This window comes from Athalia rosae, chromosome 2, assembly GCF_917208135.1.
Source record: "Athalia rosae chromosome 2, iyAthRosa1.1, whole genome shotgun sequence".
NCBI lineage: Eukaryota > Metazoa > Arthropoda > Insecta > Hymenoptera > Athaliidae > Athalia > Athalia rosae.
The window spans coordinates 12,760,421-12,780,623 of record NC_064027.1 but is presented as its reverse complement, the minus strand read 5'-3'; the positions used below and the strand labels follow the sequence as shown (position 1 = coordinate 12,780,623).

General features: G+C 37.5%; 3 protein-coding genes across 20 annotated transcripts; 1 reads left to right on the top strand and 2 right to left on the bottom strand.

Moving 5' to 3' along the window:
* Positions 1-85: 85 nt before the first annotated feature.
* Positions 86-11,664, top strand: LOC125500004. 7 transcript variants are annotated; one of them, XM_048650953.1, is made up of 6 exons: positions 482-832; positions 4,788-4,906; positions 7,130-7,228; positions 10,477-10,581; positions 10,830-10,867; positions 11,508-11,664. In XM_048650953.1, exons 2-6 carry the CDS (start codon positions 4,886-4,888, stop codon positions 11,518-11,520), a joined length of 276 nt encoding a protein of 91 aa, XP_048506910.1. In that variant the 5' UTR covers positions 482-832; positions 4,788-4,885; the 3' UTR covers positions 11,521-11,664. The 7 variants fall into 7 exon arrangements, with proteins under 7 accessions (XP_048506908.1, XP_048506914.1, XP_048506912.1 ...); XM_048650951.1 differs by lacking the exon at positions 4,788-4,906 and having other exon boundaries at positions 86-832; positions 10,813-10,867; XM_048650954.1 differs by lacking the exon at positions 11,508-11,664 and having other exon boundaries at positions 120-832; positions 10,813-10,948.
* Positions 1,094-5,705, bottom strand: LOC105684879 (sporulation-specific protein 15-like). 2 transcript variants are annotated; one of them, XR_001102959.3, is made up of 8 exons: positions 3,825-5,705; positions 3,627-3,735; positions 2,857-3,549; positions 2,547-2,773; positions 2,280-2,482; positions 1,846-2,141; positions 1,487-1,738; positions 1,094-1,369 (listed from the first exon to the last, which is right to left on the bottom strand). XR_001102959.3 is itself a non-coding variant. In XM_012398578.3 (8 exons), the coding sequence occupies exons 1-8, from the start codon at positions 5,417-5,419 to the stop codon at positions 1,277-1,279; spliced, it is 3,384 nt and encodes a 1,127-aa protein (XP_012254001.2). In that variant the 5' UTR covers positions 5,420-5,705; the 3' UTR covers positions 1,094-1,276. The 2 variants fall into 2 exon arrangements, 1 of the variants encoding a protein (XP_012254001.2); XM_012398578.3 differs by having other exon boundaries at positions 1,571-1,738.
* On the bottom strand, positions 11,494-19,488 carry LOC125500005. Of its 11 annotated transcripts, none has more exons than XR_007277166.1 (7): positions 19,422-19,459; positions 15,990-16,094; positions 15,840-15,903; positions 15,314-15,672; positions 12,513-12,651; positions 11,932-12,058; positions 11,494-11,563 (listed from the first exon to the last, which is right to left on the bottom strand). XR_007277166.1 is itself a non-coding variant. In XM_048650959.1 (4 exons), the coding sequence occupies exons 1-3, from the start codon at positions 15,886-15,888 to the stop codon at positions 12,055-12,057; spliced, it is 192 nt and encodes a 63-aa protein (XP_048506916.1). In that variant the 5' UTR covers positions 15,889-17,027; the 3' UTR covers positions 11,494-11,563; positions 11,932-12,054. The 11 variants fall into 11 exon arrangements, 2 of the variants coding, with proteins under 2 accessions (XP_048506916.1, XP_048506915.1); XR_007277168.1 differs by lacking the exon at positions 19,422-19,459 and adding an exon at positions 16,180-17,609; XR_007277167.1 differs by lacking the exon at positions 19,422-19,459 and adding an exon at positions 17,645-18,597 and having other exon boundaries at positions 15,840-16,094.
* Positions 19,489-20,203: the final 715 nt, after the last annotated feature.

Genomic DNA, 20,203 nt, shown 5'->3' with positions numbered 1-20,203 from the left:
GTAGAATATATAATATATTACATATTCTACAAACTGTACTTCCGGCGATCGTTCCACTTGGGGAAAAAATCGAAACGAGCCGAGGACGCTACCTCATTTAAGGTGGTTTGGAAACGCGTCATTTCAGGTGGTTCTAATTGTTGATACTATGGCCCTAAAGATTAGATCAATTATTTACTCATTGGTGTAACTGAACAATGTATGTTCAAACCTCACAAAATTAATTTATCATCTATGTTTGTTGAACGTGAAGCAGAAAGTCACCAATTGTTTCATACAACTTTAACTCGACGCAAGGAGTGTTCCAGAGTAGGATGCCCCATTGTTGTGTATTAAAGATCTCGCCTTTATATTGATAGTTATTTTACTCGTTACTTTATAGTATTATTTTGAATTATCTGTGAAAACTTCTCTTGTCACCTGCGAAGAGGCGTCAGTCATTTATGATCGACATATTTAAAATATGTAATTCTATGATTTCCTCGTATCCCAGTAGATAAATGGGGAAATGATTTCCTTCTTTGTGACCGATCGATTTATCAATGATCACATTAACTGCGGTCGGTATGCGCCTCCGAGTCCCAGGAAGATTTCAGGTGTTGCTAGTTCAAAAAACCGGCGGAAGTGAGAGGGCTACGTTCCCAACTACATCAGTGCTGACGTACGTACGTACTCTATCAGTTTAACTATATGATGCCGACGTACGGTATACTGTGCCACTGGCATAATTGCTGCAAGCACTGAGCTTCGAGAGAAAATCAATGCTCTATGTTGGCAACCCTTGACCGCAAAATTAGTGCTACCGTTGATGTTCGACGATGGACAGAGATAGGTATTGTACCGTTGACTGAAGATGAGCACTAACTAGTACCACGTGCCACAGGCACATGCCCACTATAGTCATTCCAGGAAAGAGAAAACGAAAATGCGATTGAGCATCCATTTCAATAGTTTCATCCAACTATCCAATACGTTACTCGTTACTTTGTTTCATCGTTTCTCATGCATGGAATTGTTGTGAAATATGAGTAATTTTTTATTAATATATTGTTATGAGTATAAGTCTGAGGATTCGTATGAGAAAAAGACACAATTCATCTGAGGAGTTTGCATTTCGTGATGACGAGTTACATGGATGGTATCAAAATTGGTCTTACTGATAAATATCTAGTATATAGCTTATATGTAATGTGTCGTTTGATGCTCGAAAATGCCTTCACTATAATCGCCAATACCAGGTCCTGTGATCTGGATTTTTACAGCTAATTATCATGAGTTATTTCCATGGTGGCTTATTCTTCTGTTGATCCGATTTTACCGGAAGTTTTTGAGGAACTGAAATATACTCTGTCACATCTTGAGGAGAGACCTGTAAATAAGCCAAAGTACACAGCAAAATAATTCCAACTACTTATTGAACACTTTGTAAACTGTAGCTATCTTTCACAAAAATTTGATGTTTTTTCTCAACGGATGATGTACGTACATTCAGTCCTTATTCTGTGGTATGGTGTTGCAAAAAATAGTAAAAATGCAGCGCTATGCATAGCTATTGCTTCGAATGACTTGCCTCTGAGCTTGGTTGCCAAATCACACTGCTATCTTCACTCATAAAACTCTCCTCTTTCCGCATGTAGTGTTTCCTTGGTACTTCTCTACAAATTGGAACTGGACTTTGACTCGATTCCGTGTATGGGGGTTGTACGAAGTTTGACTTCGGCTGTTGCATATCTAGTATCTAAAATAACGTCATAATATAATAACATTGAATGCGATCTGATCCGAGTTGGAAGAATATATGATAATTCATTTATGATATTACTTGTCTGTTAGAAATAAATATACCATTTTAATATATCTACGGAGATCATCTTTAGATTGGTCTCTGTGACTTGTTAAAGGAGTACCCTCTCCTGGATTCGTCAACATTGAATTTCCATCTTTTTCCTCTGGTGCTCGAGTCAAGGTGGAAGGAAAATTCTTCATCTCGATTAGAGGCATTGAATGGGACTCTAAACGTATTGGCTCCATAACATTACACCCAATATTAGGACTAGATTCGGACTTCATAGAATGTCTAGATTCAAAGAATTTCTCAGCGTGAATGCGTTGTATAGGTGTAAGATTATCCATGTTACCTCCTAAAAATGAAGTATTTTCTTTATTCATTTATCAGTCATATAAATTTTTCAAATGTCACCCTTAGTCTATGTTCAGGGGATTGATATTTGTGGGTTAATGCGAGTTTTTTAATGGCATTGACTTATTTCAAATTGTACCTGATATAATTTGTAATGCCTGCTGCCACTGTCTTTGCATAACTGAATGCAACTGTTCCGCTAGCTGAGTCTTGTTGGTGTGTTGCGTGTTTAACTTGGAATCTAATATCGAGATTTGCTGCATGGCTTGGGCTAATTGAATTTGGTGTAATCTTTTCTCTTCCTTGTGTTTTTCTTCTAACAAGTTAATCTCCAGCTGATGCCTGAAATATTCTTCTAATGAACTTCTCATTCTTATACTATGATGCAAGTCTGACGCATACTTACTTATCCAGAACAGTTTTGATTTTCCGAGCTGCACACTCGGCGATTGCTCGCTGTCTGCTCTCTAATTCACTTTGAAAAGTGGATTCAGCCGTGTCAAGTTGTGATTGAAATTCTTGCAATTTGGCCTTGACTACTTCATCAACTTGTTTCTGGTAAACATCACGCAATTCTTTTCGTGTTTTTTCTTCCTGGGCAGCAAAAGACTTGCTTTCCTCATTAGCCTTTCTCTGTAATTTCAAAAAATGATTTACAAATCACAATATCAACCTTAAAAAACTAACATTGATGGTGATTTTGTAGAGCATTGTACCTCTGCGCACTTTGCCTCTTCGATCGCCGTGAGTAGCGTTGATTTATTTTGTTCCAATATATGATTTCTACTTATTTCTTCCTTAAGTTTCAATTGAAGATTTTCTTTTTCTTGGCGGAGAACAATGAGCTCAGCTTCACAAGCATCAAGTGCTTTGTGAATAACCCCCATTTCTCCTCTCACTTCTCCACCCCTGAGCCTCTCTCTGTTGACTTCTTGTTGAGTATTTTTTAGTGCTTCTCCAAGTTGTTGACTCTGATCGGACAATTTATCGTATTCAACTTTTAGCTGACTGTATCGGTTCTCAGCTTCTTGAACCAAAGCCTTATAATTCTCTAATTCATCGGCATGGCTCTTCAATAATTCCAGATTTTCTTTAGTCATTGTATCACTTTTTTCTTTGTACCCAGCAGCTAGATCCAGAGCCTTTGATAATTCCCCTTCACAACGTTTTATCTGCGTCTGAAGCTCGGTATATTCCATTTGATGTTTATCTTTCATATTTTTCAAAGTCAAATGTAAGTCGTTTGATTCTGCCTCCAATACTTGCCACCGTAATTTCAATTTTGTCCAAGCATTTTGAAACTTTGTTATTATAACGTTTTTCTCATTATCTACCCTTACAGCTACTGCTACTTTTTCTTGTTGTTCTAGCAACCTTTTCTGAAGTTCTTGAATCAAGTGTTCACAATGCTGTATATAGAGATACAAATGTTTTTATTAGTCAAGCTTGGAAAATTGATAATCGAATTCAATATTTTACGACATACATCTCTCCTAAATTTCTCTTCCTCCAATTTTATTCTGAGCATATCCTCTTGTGATTTGGTAGGATCCGTTTCCCAAAAGTCAGATAGTGTTAAAAGTCGATGTGATTTCCTGAAAAGTAACCAGTAATACTTCGATAAATGAACATTTATACGTACTGTGAATGATTGGCATGCAAATTATCATGACTCAAGATATACCTCAAGCTTTCTGTGTTTGTGGCTGCATCATTAGTGATCTTATTTGATACTCCGTGATTCGGAATGTCGTGAATATTATTACTTGTGCAGCCTAACAAATTACTGGTGCTATATGAGTGTCTGGGTACTTCCGCAAGTTGCGTTGCATTAGACTCTAATTGCGTAAAATTTATAGGTATGTGAGCTTTTAAAAAATTAGTATGCAACATGGGGGTAGAATTTGGATCAGCGTGACTAGATGACTCATGCGAATGAGGATTGTCACTGTTCACAATTATTCTAGATGGCCCAGTTTGAATGGCTGCTGGATTTCTATCAATTGTGTTTATATTTGATGAAGGATTTGATTGTACATGGGCGTGTTTTTTGCTCTCTTCGTGTAATGTTTTGCCATTTTTACCATCATCATTACCCTGATCATCCTTCTGTGTCTGACCACAGTTTTGACGCCAGGTTTTGAATTCAGAAATTATTTTATCTGTTACATCCAGATGCAGAGAATCCTCATCAAATGGTAGTGAAAATTCTAGGTATTTATCAGCGGTCGAACGCTGTTGCACATCGGATGAGATATTTGGTAAATCATACAAATCTTCATTATGGAAATTGAAGTCCAATCGACGTACTGGAGACAAGTCACTGTGCAGTGCGTTCACTTCTCTCAATTCTTTCTCATCTTCAGTGTGAAAATTCATTTGATGAGCGTTCCCCCGGTGTGATTGATACGAACTTCCATTTTTAATCCTTTTTGCTAATTCAGCCTCTGTTATCTCCATTTCATGTAAGAGTTCATCTACCTCTGAAAGTTCCATGTCTTTGACGGATCGTTGCTCAAATCGTTTACCTGTTGGTTTCAGATTTGAATTTGCTAAGGGCAATGAGAAAGATATACGTTCGGACGGTTTGTTCTGTAAATTGCTTTTGTTCATTTCGTTATTGTCAATATATGTTTCCTTTTTACAGGAGATGGCAGATGATGCATGCGGGATTCCCATGTTTCTTATATCAGAACTGGAACTGTGATGAATGATTGATGGTTCGGAGTATGACATTGAATCATTATGTTTGGTTCGAGATTGCAAGTTAGTGTTACTATATTTGTAAGCGTTAGTATGACTGTTCAAAGCAGCAAACTGCAACGACTTCATATCACAGCAGTTTTGATTAGTATGACTTCGCAGGTGGTAATTGCTGGGGGTTGTTGGAGCTGATGAATATTTGCGAGGTTTTGCAGGGGTGTTTTCTAAGTTCGAAATATGACTTACTGAACCGAAATTATTTCTAACAGACACTTGGTTAGCTCTTGATGGGGATGAAAAGTTTGTAGTCCTAAATTGCGTATCACTGGAATTATTCAGGAATGATGTATCTAAACTTGTATCTTTTGATTCAATCACAGATATTCTATTCTCGAGTGATTGAACCTGGTCAAACAATTCCGTGACCACGCTAGTGGAAGGTCTTCCTCCTTGAAGGCGGTAACCCAACCTTTCTTTTGGAAACTCCGAATCGTCAGAGTCTTCGGATGATGGGACGAGGAATAAATCAGGGGGAATCAGTAGAAGGACGTCGGTGTCATCAGATTCACTCATCATCCGCTGATTATTTCTTGCACCATTATAATTCACAAAGTCAGAAGCGATATACTTTTAGAGTAGGTTAAGGCTAGACTGTTTTCACAAGTAATTTCTGGCGATTTACTATAAATAAAACTGTCGGAAATCCATTTAGCGAGTGAAATTTTCATTGCTTATTTTCGTGTTTCACGTCGTATACTACATAACGATGATTTAGGCAGATAACGTCAACGGTGATTAATAAGGTTATATTGCACACGTAAAATTGTTCGTAAAAAAGTCAACTGTCAACAACGCGTCAACAATGTGGGCAACGACATCGTGTAGCGGTATTTTGTACCAATGTTTGAATTGACTTTATCATCGGCACTTACCATACATGTATGTATCTTCAACATTCCTTAAAACCTAATGAGATTCCTTCCATATCGACACAATTGAAAAGATAGTTTGTGTACCTTCCACGTTTGAAGAGGTGCAACAATAATGATTTTTGATTTGCTCAATGAATTTTCATCGAATGGTATATCCGAAATTGCATATGGTCAGAATTTGGATTCATACCATTCATAGATAGAGCAAAAACTGCTGTCTGTGACAGCATTATTTTACTGCATGTGGACGAAGAATCTGAAATTTACGTTCAACTTATCTATGGTACCAAGAACCTCGGTAGAGTCCCGCATTAAAGGGTCCCTAGTATTTTTCACCTCAAAAAATGTGCAAAGAATATAGTCTCAGGTGTTTCCACACCCCGAAATCCTAAAAAATCGCTCGATATATCAGCAAAGACTGTCTCTCGTGATTCCTGATTTCGAAATCCTAAAGAATCAGCGGAAAAATTAGCAAAGACCGTAGTCTTTCATGTTTTCACACCCTAAAATCTTTAAAAATAGTCAATCTGCGAGTCTTTTATTTCATTTTTATAAGAGCTTTTCGTCGGAAAACCCACTTCGGGCATTGGCTTCGGGCAATGAATATATCGATGAATTATGTGCTCTGACCGGCGCAAAGGCGATTTTCTTTCAATGGAAAACTGGTATAGATGAGGTGGGAGACTCGAAAGACTATTTCATTTCTATTAATCAAATTTTATTAGTCCTAAGTCTGCTAGCTCCGGACACTACAACTTGACTCACGATAATTCTCCGAGCTCTATTGGATAAATTGTGATAATCACACTCCAATAAATTATATAAGAATCGTTACAATGATTTTAGTAAAATTAAAAAAAACAAATTATAATTGGTCAAAATTAAAATAATGAACAAATTTTTGTTTCGCGATAAATTTTTCTCAAACTCATCATTTTCGAATGGAGCTCCTTCAGTCATCAGAGTCACGATCAGAACTAGGAGACACCCCCGTTCAGTTTTTCATAGAAGAGTTCACAGAAATTTTTTCCGATGAATACGTAGCATATTTTTGAAAAGCCAAAAATGTCGAAAAATGGCCACATTAGAAAATTCGTACCGACACCAAAAAAAAAAATCGTAAGATTCTTGGAAAAATACCGTCATGAAGCTGAATCCATCCGCGTTCGTTCCGTATTCATTCATTTAGTTAGTTATCTATTTATTTATTTATCCGCACACCGCTCACGACCATCGTGTACGCTGACAGTGAGTCATGCCTGAGCGACGATCTTGAAACAGTCAGTTGCGAACGTACGATTCGGTATTCGGTCTTCGGATAATCTCGTACATAGCTGATCCTTCTTTTCCGAAGGAACGGCAGTATGGCCGTAGCAGCCGAAGCGACGTCGTCAGGAGCGACATCGATAGCAGCGCGTACATTCTTGGAGAAAAGAGAGAGAGATACATTGGGGTAAGAATTAGTATACGCAGTTACTGCTACGTCTTAATTCTCTGTTTTGTTGAAGTATTTACGGTCGCGTCTCAAATATACCAAACAGAAGAATCATACGAATCTCTCACATGTTGAGTCCAGTTTCCAGTTTTGATTGAGTAATAACTCGGGAAGTAGCTTTCAGTTTAATCTACATATTTTGAAAAATAGTGCAGCCTCCGAAAGACCTATATCATTGAAAATTTCGTAACTTCCGTAACTCGGAAAATTTTCCCATAAACAAGGGTAAGCAATGTTTTGACCGTGACCATCATGTTTTGATGCTTCCGATCGGTCCGCAATTCGTCTCAAAGAATTTGAGGTGGAGATAATGCGACATGAACGCAGAATTTTGATAGATTTTGAATAACGTTTGAACTCAACGGTGAGAGAGATTGAGGTCTTTTCGCAAAAACGGAAAACTTTGATTATCCACAATTGTATTTCTCGTATTTGAGATTAGAGGAGTATAAGAGGTACGAGTTTACGCTGTAAAAAATTATGCTTCATTGCATGAGATCGGAAGCAGTTTGTCTGAATTGCATTCCTGGAGTCGGAATGGATTCAATGAGCGTACTAGAACTTTACCTTTTGCCCCAAAAGAACGCCTAGTCTACAGCCTTAGATATTTCTCAAAATCTTAGATCAGAAAAAGGATTTTTTTTTAAAGAGTTTCCCACGATATTTTTATGTATTTTGATCTCGGAAATTGAAACCTGAGAGCCGTATAATTTTATCTCTGAAGTTGAACGAGTTATCGCGCATTTATCGATCTGAAGAGTTCGGAATCCAGGATATCTCTATGGGATTAATTGCTAGCTTTACTCGATGACTCGCGAAGATCGCTCTGTCCATGCGAAGGACGTGACGACACGGATTGTCGTGTTACGATGCTTCTAAATTTATGTGTTCATTTATTTATTTATTCATTCATTTAGTTAGTTATCTATTTATTTATTCATCCGCACACCGCTCACGACCATCGTGTACGCTGACAGTGAGTCATGCCTGAGCGACGTTCGCCGAGCGCGTAGAGTAAAAATTCTAAGTTTTCAATCTTTTGCGTCTGCGAATTTGTGTTCATTCGTTTATTTATTCATTGATTAATGTAAGTTATCTATTTATTTATTTATTGAATTATAAATTTACACATGATGCCTGTATACTCTCAACGTATGGCGATTGTCGCGTCTGTTATTACATACTGTTTCAGTAATCAAACAATTAATTTTCATATGAATAGTATTTCAAACTATTTGATGGTTTATCAATATTTCTAAAGCATCTGTCTATTCATTCATATGTCCATTTATTCAGTCATTGTGTCTTTCATCTACATATTCATTTATTCATTGAAATAATAATTTATACATGATTTCTATGAAATCACATGAGAAGCTATCATCGCGTCGATTAATATTAATAATAATTGATGGGTATCATTTCGATCCTTCTAAATTTAGGTGTTCATTCAGTTGTTCATTCATTCATTCATTCATTCAGTTAGTTATCTATTTATTTATTTATTGAATCATAAATTTATATACGATTTCTATACCCGACAGTCTTATATTTTAAACAATCGTCGCATCTATCAGTATTAACATTAATTAATAGGTATAATTCTGATCCCTCTATATTCATGTGTTCATTTATTTGATGAGTCATTTATTTATCTATTCATGAATTATTAAATTACTAATTCGTACATGATTTTTGTTAAATCATCTGCTTTACGAACTTGGAATTTCTACTCTACGCGCTCGGCGTACGTCGCTCAGGCATGACTCACTGTCAGCGTACACGACTGCCGTGAGCGGTTCGCGATCAAATAAATGAATAGATAACTAACTAAATGAATAAATGAATGAATAGATGAACACATCAATTTAGAAGCATCGTGATCATACCAATTAATAATCCCCAATAATAATAATAATAATTGATAATGATTGATTGGTATGATTTCGATGTTTCTAAATTCATTTATTCATCTATTTATTTATTTATTTATTAAGTAAGAATTATTTATTCGATTATTTGAATGGATAATTAATTAGTATTATTTAGATGCTATTCAATTTATGGGTTCACTTATCCGTTCAGTCAGTTGGTCATCTATTTGTTTATTTGTTGAATCATTAATGTTCACATGATTTCTATAAAATAACATATGCAGCTATCATCGGGTCTATGATTGCGGACTGTTCTAATAATCAAAAAATTAATTGTCAATAGTTTTTTGAACTATTCAATAATTCATTGATATTTGAAAATTCGTTTATTCATTTATTTTATTGGTACATAATTAATCAATTGATCAGTCAATTCGTATAATTCTGATGCTTGTCAAATTATGTATGTAGTCTCAATTCATGTTTGTGTGTGTTAATTTATTCATTCATTTATTCATTCATTGGAAACAGTGAATTCACGTATGATTTCCCTAATCACATGTAAAGTGTAATTGTCGGGTATGTATGATTGACTGTTTTACGAATTGAATCATTGATTATTATTGATAATATTGTGAACAGCTAATTAATGTACAGGTATTTCGGAGGCAAATATTCATGATACCTATGGCTTTGTTTGAACGTCTCTCAATTACATAATTGAAGAGATAAAATCGCATGGACGAAGCGACGGTTGAGGTGTGTGGCGCGTACGTATGTGAATAATTTATTCGACGTCTTCGTGTTCGTTGCGCATTTCAACATGAGAATAGTGTTGTGGAACAATTAGAACGAATACTTCACCTTTTGCTTAAAACAAATGTCAAGCGTATAGCTTTAGATATTTTTTTTTGAAATCTTGATTAGAATGAGGATTTTTTTGAAAAGTTCACTCTGCTGTTCTGATGTATTTTGATCTCGGGAATCCGAATCTGTAAGCCAAATAAGTCCATCTCCAAAGTTGATTGAGTAATTGCCGATTTATCGATTCAACAAGTAAAATATAACCAATCGTTTAAATTATCAAGTCCTATATTCTCGTACTCATCAGTGATATTTTCAATTGCGGAATAGCTCAATCCGTTCTCGAGCATTATTATCGCATTATCGCATTACAGCATTATCCAGTACACAAATTTAGATAGTTATCGTCGGGATTTTGGTCTCACAATAATAATATTCATAGTTATTATCGAAAGAATATATTTATTAATTTATCTCAGGTTTCATTTTCCATTTACACTGTTTCCTACGCATGAATTTTGTTTTCAGATCTACGATCGATGGACATCAAAATATCCCAATGTTTCGCAGTTGCCAATCATTTCTCAACTGCGCTGCGCAGGACTTACATTGCATCACACACTTCGTTCACAAGTACGAAATAATTATACATAAATATTCGCTTATACGTTATGAAATAAGTAACAGTCAATACAATAATGATTAGTTCATCATATATATATATTTAATATCATATAACATAACATTACATTACATTGGCCATAATATATTAACATATGATATATTACAAGAATAATTAACCTATCGACATAGAATATAATATTGGCAATGATGTATTCTTAGATGTATCTCATTAAGAATTAGTTTCCTTCATGTTTCAGGTACCTGGGGATGCTGCCACCATAGCTGCCGTTTGCCCGGACTCCCCCTGTTACTCGGGGGGAGTCCACTGACCCGTCCCCTGGGACTGCGCGGCCTCCCACCGCCCCCGGGGTCCCAGGGGACCCAGTCCCCGAGGACATGTCTTCGGGGATGCGGTATCCCCGCTGGAGGGGATGCCATATCCCGAGGGACATGTCCTCGGGAACTGGTCTTCGGGGACACGTGTTCCCCCAGGGACACGTCCCCGGAGATGCGGTATCCCCGCTGGAGGGGATGCCGTGTCTTTGGGGGCGTGGCCTTGGGGGAATACGAGTCCTCGAAAATCCCGGGAAAAGGAGGTCCCAAGCGGTCGCTCGTTTTCTTGATTTCTCTAGAGAAACGAAAAACAAAGTGTCCGCTTGGGACCTCCTTTTCCCGGGATTTTCGAGGACTCGTATTCCCCCAAGGCCACGCCCCCAAAGACACGGCATCCCCTCCAGCGGGGATACCGCATCTCCGGGGACGTGTCCCTGGGGGAACACGTGTCCCCGAAGACCAGTTCCCGAGGACATGTCCCTCGGGATATGGCATCCCCTCCAGCGGGGATACCGCATCCCCGAAGACATGTCCTCGGGGACTGGGTCCCCTGGGACCCCGGGGGCGGTGGGAGGCCGCGCAGTCCCAGGGGACGGGTCAGTGGACTCCCCCTGATGAACAGGGGAAGTCCGGGCAATGATGTTGGAGGAACTGCAACCTGTAACATAAATAATAAATAAATAATTACTAAACGCAATACATGACTTAATGTATGACCTATCATGTAACCTAATGTATAATATATTTTATGCCTCAGTATATATAAGTATATAAGACGTTTGAATTATAATAAATTGTACCAAGTTATGTGATAATAAATTATTGTCTTGCCTTATTGGCGTGTCTGATGAATTATATTATCGGGGGTGTTTGAATATAATAAGTACATTGGGTAATTCTGGGTGATCTGATTTTATGAAGAGGATTTTGAAAATCTTTTCTAAGGGGGTGCAATTCATTTACTGAGACTCTAAATGTTGGATCATACTAGGGACCCTCGAAAGAGATGAATTAAATGATACATACCTCTGCAGAAAAGGAGTTGTAAGTCTCATGTGTTGCAGATCCATCTCGACTGGGTGAAGACGAAGCGATGTATCTCATCGAGAAGACTCGGTGATGCCCTGATTTGGTTCCATCGCGCAATGGTCATCTACCAGGAAAAAGAACACATATCACATGTAAAATTGAAATCACGATGTAACAACCACTTATATTTATGTTATATGTGTATCCACGAATAAGATCAATAAATCTTTCCGTATCTCATTGAGAACACAAATCGAGTGAATCATTGTAACATCATCCCGCAAATCCCAAGAAATTTCGTATAGATAGTTGTTTGAGAATAATAGCTACATCAAATTTGTATGAGTTAGATGGATTGATTAATTATTTCATAATTCAAAAACAGAATCAAACGCGTAATTCAATTGAAAAGTCATCTCTCAAAATTCTAAAGGATTGTTTAGAACCTGGGCAAGTATATTTATAACGACTGTTTTTAGTATGAATAGTCGAGAGCGCGTGATCTAAATACATGTAGAAACGTTCGCCCAACCGATTTAAGCAATGTTTAACTAAATTCTGTAAAAAAACTTGCTCACCGTTCTCTCTCTTCGTCGTTACTCTGAGGAACCTGCATTGCTACTGACACAGAATAGGGACTAGTAGAACTGATGTCGCTCCCGATGTCGCCGCCGCTGTCGCTGAAGCCGAACTGCCGTACCATCCAAGACGGAAAACCTGCAACATATGTGTACTCTGTTAACCGTATACCAAATTATACGTCCCCAATCGGATGTTTCGTGATTGGATGCGATTTATTCGATTACTATTCATGTACCGCTTTGTGTCTGAATTGATGTACTTGTTATTTAATCATCATCAATCGAATAATTGGAGTCCGAATCACTTGTATAAGATTTGAGTGATGGTCCATTCAGATGGTGAGAAAAACAGAAAAATGAAAAACAGAGAACTTTGATCAGTTTTCGGATGTCTGTGCCATATTGTAATCACATGAACCAATTTAGGAAAACTAATCGGTCGGAGATTTTTTACCCCGAATCTTGTAATATGTATATCTGAGGCCATAGGCTTAGCGTTTTTTCGAGACTAAAGGTAAGATATTCGTGGTCGTGATTCGAGGATGCTTTTCCTACGTGAAAATGAGTAACGAACGTGATGACGCAGTACAAATTATGCTAGCAATAAATCTCATCGAGATATCCTTGATTTTTCACATTTTAGATCGATAAATTGGCGGAAATATCCCACATAATTTGGCGACCAATTTCCTTCTTTCCAATTTGATTCAATTTCTCTATCTCCAATTTTGTTTTCAAATTCAATTAATCGGTTTTTTTGTCATCTCCTTTCAGTTTTTATATTCATTTATTTGAAAATTCGACATCTTCAGTACTATTATGAATAATGCAAAGTAAACATTTAGGTATGTACGATGGTATGTACACAAACCGTGACCATAAGTGGAACATGTAAACAGTGCGCGATTTAATTCAGGTTCTCGCAAAATATCCCTAGTCGAATTTACAGCAGCGCTACAGCAGAGGTGGGGGGATCGCATCGACCGGCCACGATCTGTTACGATCCACGGCGTGTTTACCGAAAATATTAGAATCTATCTGTCGATAATATCGTAGAAACCACGACTGATGTTATTTTGGTCAGAGGAATGATACGGTGAATTAAATAGGATAGGATGATCTCCGTCGATGACAGAGTAAACACTTGTCATTGATGCATTCGAAATGAGTGTTGTAAGAAAAGGACAATAAACGAGACGCATTAAGGATAATCGCATGCTAACTCCTAACTGCTAACTGCTTCAGACTGCTAACGCGTCTCGTTTATTGTTAAATCATCGTTAAATGGCTGTGTCAGTTTTGTGAGGTTAACACGCCGTGGATCATAACAGATCGCGGCCGGTCGATGCGATCCCCGCACCTCTGCTGTGGCACTGCTGTACATTCGACTAGGGATATTTTGCGCGAACCTAAATCAAATCGCGCAATGTTTACATGCTCCAATTTGGATCCTTTTTTTGGCGAAGAATTTTGTTTTACGATCATTTTCGAGGAACGATTTTCTGATGACGAATGATTTGGATGAATCAATGTACTTGGCAAAGTTATTTGTACCCGATAACACGTATAAGTATACAGAGTAGAAAAAGATTCTTCACCCTAATAAAGCAGGCAAGAAACCAGGTGCGAAAAGGATTCAGTTACGGAAAAAAACCATGAATAAAACAAAACGATTTAAGAATTCAGGAATTCTATTTTCTTCCGTCTGCAGTGAAGTGAACACGATTTCGATTGCTGAACTGTTTCCTTTATTTCTGTGTAGTTAAGGCAATTACCATAGGTGGTTTTTATCTCGCAGTGGGAGCTGTGCCAACTATAAATTGAGAAAATCTTCGAATACAGCATTGTTATACGGACGTGTATTATTTTATTATTTCTGTTATGTACCAGGATCCAATAAGAAAGACTCGCGATTCAATTCTTCCCACGGTATTAACTTATAGAAAATCTAACTGAAAATAGCAACAAACTGGTTGAGGCTTGATGATATTTCATTCGACGATCATTTCATATTTTCCTTTCAGAATCTCGCAATAAAAATTAATTTATGGACTGGGTGGTTTGTTAGAAAATGTAACAGCCAATAATGACCGAATCAATTTCGGAACCGCGCAAATGATGTATAGTGTACGCGTACGGGGTTATTGCTTTTTGAGATTTGTTGCCTCGTCTATCATTTTCCTTTCCCACCACTTGTTTTCGATTTCGCTTAAAAAATTGTAAAAAAACCACAGTATGACATATTAGTGAAGTGCACATAGTGCGTCATGAATTTACACCAACATTCCAAGAGTAAAAATCAAACATGGTGGGTTCTGATTTTTTCTTTCAAAATAAACGATTCAGACCATTGTTTTCAACCAAACAATACGGTAGCAATACCTCAACGCGTATAAATTACTCGTAGATGTTAGTACGTGGATTAATTTCTTTATTTCTCGCTTCAGCGTAGCGAGCGAACTTATCATAATCACTTCTGAAATTGGAACTTGAGTTTTCAATAAATCGGAACCTGTACCTCAACCAGAGACATATTGATATATCTGTACTTCAACTATCTTTAGATGAACGGCTGACGAAGTAACAGATTTTTATGAATCTTTTTGTAATCAATGCGATTTTATCCGGTTTAAACGTGATGATATGTTCAAACTACTACGCATTCATTGTGACAAAGAACTGCATTCACGTGGACGTTGCATCTATCGAACCTTATTGTTCGTCCAATACCTACACGCTAACGTACTCATGAGTCACTGATTACTAAATCTAGTACAAATTATCCAATCTTCACATACCAAAGCAATAAATCCAACATCCAATATCCAAGGGGTCTAGGATTGTCGTATATTTATTCTGCAAGGATTCGAAATGCAGTGTTGTCCTACGCACGATGCGTACTGTAGAATAATGCAGATCCTCGTTGGTAATGACATTACCACAATGTGTACAGGAATAGAGTGGAATAGCGCGCATGATCCAGTAGCACAGGGTTAGATTTTAGATTCTAGCGTATTCGTCATCAGTGATCCCTTGGGTAGGATCGTCGTGTTAACCCCTTCGACGACAGGTTTGTGGGTCGTCGATAGAATGGACGGTTAAAAGCGTCGGCCACGCGATACACCGTTAAATATATACCGTGCATGGAGTGGATACCCTCGGGACATGTACCAAAAATTCGACTGATTATAGGACCTTTTACGATGATTTTATGACGGTGATCATATGTTCATCGGTTACTCGTGTATGATATCTGGAGATAATTCGTAGGCTCGTCGTATGTAATTGTTTGAAAAATATTTCGTTGCAACTCACTGTACATACCTAGATGCATTTGCACGTATGGTGGTAAAGGGATCACGAGCAGAATCATACGGTGCGGTGTACTCTGCAATAACCTAGAGTTATTATGCTGATCCAACCGTATAAGTTAGTCAATACCAATGTGCTGGAGTAAATGCACGTAACCACTACCTCTGAAACACCGCGGCGCTTGCTCTGCAGAGTTGCCTATCCACTAATGAACGATAAGCCGTGAATTCACTCGATAGCACTTTGAAACTCAATAACACATGCACCCTGAAATGTTAGATCATCATAACAGTTATAGAATGCGATTAAGTACCCTCAGGATTGAACTTTATCTAGTTTCATTTCGCCTTACTTTTTAAAACTATATTCAACCGCTTCATTCGTAATACAAAACCTGTGAATTGAAATCCAATACACTTTATCCAGATGCACTTCGCATAATTGAATGGCATTCGATACCCGAAAGTATTATGAAGTTATTATATTCATCTTATTCGAGCATATGTAATGTAGCGTTATACGGTCACCACGGTAGACGTCATTATATACATTGGGCACATTCATGGTTCCGATCATTAATAATAATTATCCCATAACGTGGCTACATCCAAGGTAGACCATACTTCACTCTATTACATTGCGTAACTAATAACATATCGCTGATACAACATGCGTGTCTATATGTATACATACATCTATATATGTATATAACTGTATTATGTGTCATATATTTGTATAGATGTGTATATATGCATGAATATGCCCTGCAGCTGCAGCAGCAGCAGCAGATATTCTAGCGGTCAGAGGACATTTGGGGAGATTTAGTCTCCCACGAGTCTTCGATTTTCGATTGTCAACTTATACGTGTGCAGCTGTCAATATGAACGCGTGAAAATGACCGAAATCTGTCAAATAACAAATACCGGTGTGATCGTCGTTTGAATTTTAATGGTTCTGGAACTGCGTAATTCGTATCAAATATATATTATTATACATACAGATATGTATTCATGGATACATTTGAGCAATCCAATCTTCGCAGCGTACGTGTTTCTGGGCGACATAACGATTCGGATCGAAAAGTTAGCGAATATTGCATTCGGGGCATTCCACGTTATATGGAACACTTCCACCAAAATATTTTTTGAACTTGATAAAACACTTCTCCGATCTCCTGAGGGGTCTCAGAAACCATGCTCAGACAACTTGTCAATCCGAAAAGTGAAAATTTCCAAAAACCACGTATTGAATAAATGAATTTAACTTTTTTCAAAAGTTTCCATGTTTACCATTTTTTTGAAACCTCAATAATTAGTTGATTCCCTCTACTTTAACCCCTGCAAATTTTAGAATGGGTCGAGAATCGGTTCTTTGTCGAAATCCGTTTGATATTCCCAAATGTGATGAACAAAATCGAACTTGTGGAACGTTTATTCGGACAAATTCTCTATCATTGAACCGGTTAATATTACTAGGGATGAGCATATTTTTATAAATTTTTTGGAGACTTTTGTGAAAACTTGAAATAGGAGTTCTTCGTTGAAATTAATTTTCATAAGAGCTCGTCCGAACACCGCTGTCAAAACTTGTTCGTTATTGAAGTAAAGCAATTTCAGTACAAGGACAACAAAAATAGCAACAAAAACGTGTTGAAAGGACATGATAAATAAATGATCGTGTTTGCGTGGAATTTTGAATACGATTCTTTAGTCAGCTGTCAAGATTTAGTGGGCGTGTCAGGGCGACAAACACAAAATTTGCGACTGGACCGTCTACATAGGTAGGTACTGGAAGATTTAAAAGAGTTTCAAGTTTACCTAACATTTTATTTCCGACAGCGTATAAGGTGGATTGGTGACACGGATCTTGTTTTCTCACCCGCGGGACGAAGAACTGCGGATTGGGTTGGGGTGGCGATGGGTATCCCACCGCTTGCTGCACCGTTACTTCACAATTTCTCCTGGGATTCCGCAAATAGAGGTACGTGAGCTACGTGCATATTGCGATATTTATTTGCTTATCTTTCCTTGTCGATATATTTACCCGTGTATGTACTATATCTATAGATTTGACAATTTATATCTATATGTACGCACGTACGTAGGTACCTTCAGATTACAGCAAAACTGTATGTTCACTTCGAACGTGTCTTGCGCGGATATCGTGTCTAAGTATACTGCCATACAGTACGAAATTCGTTCACATCCAACTCACACTTCAATTCTACGCGCAATACCGTCTGTGTATAGTCAAGTTGTCTACAGAATTGACTAAAAATATACAAACAGATCGTATAGTATGCGTGTAGTATGTATTCTTCAAAACTCAACCATTGCTGACACAGGGCATTCCCTTTGCAATATTGATGCTGGTTGCAGACAAACGGGCTACTTTTTATACATCACCTACCCACCCTGTTTCTTCTCTTTATTTCTCGTTTTTTTTTTCATTTTTTTTGTTTTTTTCCTTGCATACCGTTGAAAAGTTTTCAAAACATACGAGTTTCAAGATGTCTGTATGTGTGTAATATATACATTTTATTCACCCTCAACTTTTGTGCATTCACGTGTAACCTACTTGAAAAACTTTTTTTGTACCTTCCATTCTTATTTGCTGATTTGTTTTTGTTCTTTTATCATTATTATTTTACTTACAGCTACAATTTTACTCATGTTGTACAGTTGCATATTCCATAGGCAATGTAATATGGTCGGAGGCGTGGGTGTAGGTGAATTTTTGAACGCGCGGCAGCAACTGAACTGTCCGACTGAACTATCGCGAGTTTAATAAAATGACGACGTTCGACAAGAATCAATCATCGATCGATGACAGACCACCGCCAATGAAGAGGACATTACTTTTCGCTACGACGGGCGCCACCCGCTAATTCGAATTGTCTTGTGGGACTGTAAAAGTTTATACGAGTTGCACAGTTGATGGCTTTTTGAGTAGGTACCTCCACGTGAGTCGAGTAATAAGGTCAGGATTATGGGAGTAATCGTAAATGAAGTATTATGCTATAGAAACAATGCAAGATAAGACTGCAGAAGCTCTAAATTTTCTTATCCTTTTACGGATAAATAAAAAAATTTATACATACATCAATGTACTTTCTCTACGGTTTATTGTTCATTTATTTGTGTAATAAAATAAAGAGAAATCATATTTTATTACACGTCACGGACTATTTATGCCGTTCTCATTCATGTTTATTTTTTGGGATGGATTTACTGCACTTGAACAAACGTGATAGCGCAGCTCCGCGATGGGGGGGAAAAAAAACAAAGAAGAAATGTTCGAAACAGCCCGTGAAATCTTTCGAGCGAACGCACCGCCTCTGATCGTGAACCTCTATTAATGATTGATTGAATACGAAAAAAGTATCGCTATTGGACTATGTTTGAACTTTTGATAATTTTACTTCAGCGAATACTGTTGCCGCGTTTAAACCGATCGGTTTTGCCGATTTCGTCTACCCACAGATCGATCGTGCAATTTATTTTACAACAATGGTCGTTACTTTTTAAGTTCTCTCGATAAAAGATTATATTACGGTATATTTTTAAGTATCTTGACCATCTTACGAGCGCGAACCTTGGGCTATTTATCTTCGTTGACCGGTATGTGTCCAGTCGTGGAGATAACTACGTTGCGCGAATCACTTGCGGTTTACTTTATACTGTATACATATATCATGTGTTGCAAATAGCTCTTTTACAGCGAAGTACTTACGCCGTGTAATCGTCGTAGCATTAACGGCCATTAGCTGTACGTATGATATTAATCCGGTGTTGGAAAAAGACGAAAGGGAGAAAAAGCGAAAGAAAAAAAAAAGAAAGGTGCTAAGTTTACAGGCACTCAGGAATTCCGTGAACGTAATTTTTCAACATTTTCTCATTCGTCACGAGGTACGTGCGTGATTGTAAGTTTCCTGCAGGATCCTTGATAAAAAACTTTTCATTCCATTCAGATTCAACGGAGGTTTGATTGATGATCGAGCGTAATTTGGTAATTCCATTTCCCAAATTGAAGAGTTCAACTTCAATTCTATGCGCACAGTCTCTGGAATATTCTCATTGTAATAAATATCGGTAACACGAACGGACTTCCGGCGATTCTGAGTATATCAAATAGAATCAATTGATGACCAACAAATGTGCGGAATATGTAAAAAGTTATTCATGTCTTTCTTTCTTTTTTTTGTTATTTGTTTTCTGGCGTCCCTTGCGAAATTTGCTTTCATAGTAAACTAGGTTAAATCATGGACAAAATGATTATTATTACTCTCATTTGCTACCCGGATATTTGAATAAATATACATATAATATAGATTGAATACTGCACGCATAGTTAAATTTGCGGCGATCAAAAAGACT

Bases quoted from the DNA above. Each gene is read 5' to 3' on its own strand.
- LOC125500005 (XM_048650958.1), bottom strand. From the start codon at position 15,491: ATGCGCGCTATTCCACTCTATTCCTGTACACATTGTGGTAATGTCATT. The intron at 12,652-15,313 runs GTATGTGAAGAT...CATATGTTGCAG, and splicing joins ATGTTGGATTTATTGCTTTG to GTTTTCCGTCTTGGATGGTA.
- LOC105684879 (XM_012398578.3), bottom strand. From the start codon at position 5,419: ATGATGAGTGAATCTGATGACACCGACGTCCTTCTACTGATTCCCCCT. The intron at 2,142-2,279 runs GTACAATTTGAA...CTTCATTTTTAG, and splicing joins GGCATTACAAATTATATCAG to GAGGTAACATGGATAATCTT. The intron at 1,370-1,570 runs GCAAGTCATTCG...GCTTATTTACAG, and splicing joins TTTGGCAACCAAGCTCAGAG to GTCTCTCCTCAAGATGTGAC.
- LOC125500004 (XM_048650951.1), top strand. The intron at 7,229-10,476 runs GTAAGAATTAGT...TTTTGTTTTCAG, and splicing joins AGAGAGAGAGATACATTGGG to ATCTACGATCGATGGACATC. The intron at 10,868-11,507 runs GGACTCCCCCTG...GGACGGGTCAGT, and splicing joins ACCATAGCTGCCGTTTGCCC to GGACTCCCCCTGATGAACAG.